The sequence below is a fragment of the Myotis davidii genome, unplaced genomic scaffold (genome assembly GCF_000327345.1).
Source record: "Myotis davidii unplaced genomic scaffold, ASM32734v1 scaffold699, whole genome shotgun sequence".
NCBI classification, from domain to species: domain Eukaryota; kingdom Metazoa; phylum Chordata; class Mammalia; order Chiroptera; family Vespertilionidae; genus Myotis; species Myotis davidii.
The window spans coordinates 2,721,752-2,723,659 of NW_006291007.1; the positions used below are offsets into that span (position 1 = coordinate 2,721,752).

The window sequence follows — 1,908 nt, forward strand, 5'->3', positions numbered from 1 at the left end:
GGGCTTCCAAGTCATTCAGCAGGTTGATTTTCTTGCAGCACTGAGAGCAGTAGACATCCAGCAAGTCGCTGTTGTACGCGTGCCGCATTTTCCGGGGCGTCTGCCCTGCACTGATTCGTGAAAGAGAAGGCAACCCCTTCTTAACGGCCGTCTGGTCTGGTGCCCACCGCATCCTGCCGAGCTTACTGTACTGGGTTCCCCAATACCTGGGAACCTTGTGTGTGTGCGGTTGGGGGGTGGAGAGTGGGAGGACAGCACCAGGTCTCCCCTCCTTCAAAACTCTCAAAGAGAAGAACCTAGAAACCACGGGACCGAAGGCCAGGCCCTCCAGCCGACGGTATGAAGAGCAGTCATGTTTGGTGGGAGTGAGGATGGGGTGGGGATGGATGTGCCCACGTGATCAGGAGGTACAAGCTCCCAGAGAGCATCCCGGGGTGCTCCCTGCTGCCCCCAGGGAGCGGGCCCACCTTCTCCGTGATGTCGTTGTCACAGGAGTCAATGCTGTCCCGGAACAGGTCCTCGGTGCTGCCGTTGCTGCTGCTGAAGTTGCTGCTGTGCATGAGCTGCCTGCGGGGGCGGAGGGAGGCGCGTCTGGATGCAGAGGGCCTCTGGGGACTGAGGTCCAGACTGGGGCACCCAGTGCCCCGGGGATGTGGGCGCCAGAACCCCCTCTAAGGAGGATGGCCTCACCCAGCCAGGGGAGAGTTGCCTGACCTCTGAGCTCCTGAGGTCATCCAGCTCAGAGGATGGCAGGCGACTGCTATGCCCCTCACACCCCCCGTATATGGGGCCAATCCATACCAGCTCTTTCCTGCTGCGTCAGAACCCTTCCACACAGGGTAGATCTAGCCAGTAGCTGCCAAGTGACCAGAGCTGGTGGATAAGCCCCAACCCTCCCAGACTGGCTCCACGGTCCCAGCAGAAGGACTGGCCCCAGAGGCCACCAGGAAGCAGGACCCAGTGCCCTCACCACGCTGCTCCTGCTATATCTTTGGGGCCCCGGGGGGAGGGCACAGGAAGACCACCCGGACGGTGCTGGCAGTGTGTGGTGGGTGAGACTGGAATCCTGGAAGCAGGCAGCTGTAGCTCTGGCCTGAGGCAAGTCCCAGCTCCACTCCCCAGGGCTCCCACCTCCCCGTTAGGCAGCAGCCAGGGTCCCCACCAAGAGGCTGTCTCGCCCTGGCTCCTGGGCCGGAGCCTGGGCGCTCGCTGGCAGCTCCCGGAGCCCTGAGAGCAGACCCGGGGCCAGTTTGTAGGAGAACCAGAGCGGGTCCTGGTGGTCCCAGGAAGTCAGCTCCGCAGGATCTAACCTGGAGCGAAGCCACCACCTCTGCCAGCAGGAAGCCCAGGGCCTCTGAGCACAGGAGAGGCACTGACAGCGAGGGGCCCTGTGCTGCCTGAGGCTGACTCTGCCAGAGAGGACAAGGCATGGAGATGGGGAGGGGGCTGGCCCTTCCTTCTCAGGAGTGTGTCCTCTGGTGACTCTGCCTGCGCTGCCTGGCACGCCGAGTTCTCTCTGCTCATTCAGCCACACACAGGGTGCAGGGCACCGCCTGGGTCGGGGCTGCTGGCATGGAGCTGGCCGCCCTGGCAGCAGGGACAGCATTCAACCTGTCCTCCCGTGGGGTGGGGCTTACCGTCCAAAAGCCGTGCTGGAGATCTTTCGGTTGGGGCTACAGAGAAAGAGAGAGGGGAGACATGGTCACTGAACAGCGGGGCTCTGGGCTGCCCCTTCCGCCCTGGCTGCAAGACACCGAAGTGTGAGCCAAGCTTTTCCCAGCCCAGCGCAGGGATTTCCCTCATTAGCTCGGTCCTAAGAGGCAGCAGCCGGATTTTCCTGCTGCAAAAACACCCAGGCCCCGAGGATCAACCCCATTCTGAGAGTGCGCTCACCTGCCTGCTGCTTCC

At 62.7% G+C, this 1,908-nt stretch overlaps 1 protein-coding gene across 1 annotated transcript in view; it reads right to left on the bottom strand.

Moving 5' to 3' along the window:
- Nucleotides 1–1,908, bottom strand: part of RAB11FIP4 (RAB11 family interacting protein 4 (class II)) — an 85,882-nt gene that overhangs the window by 23,069 nt on the left and 60,905 nt on the right. The window contains exon 6 of the mRNA XM_006764066.1: nucleotides 1–110. Coding sequence (XP_006764129.1) covers nucleotides 1–110 — 110 coding nt within the window. The remainder of the gene's footprint in view (nucleotides 111–1,908) is intronic.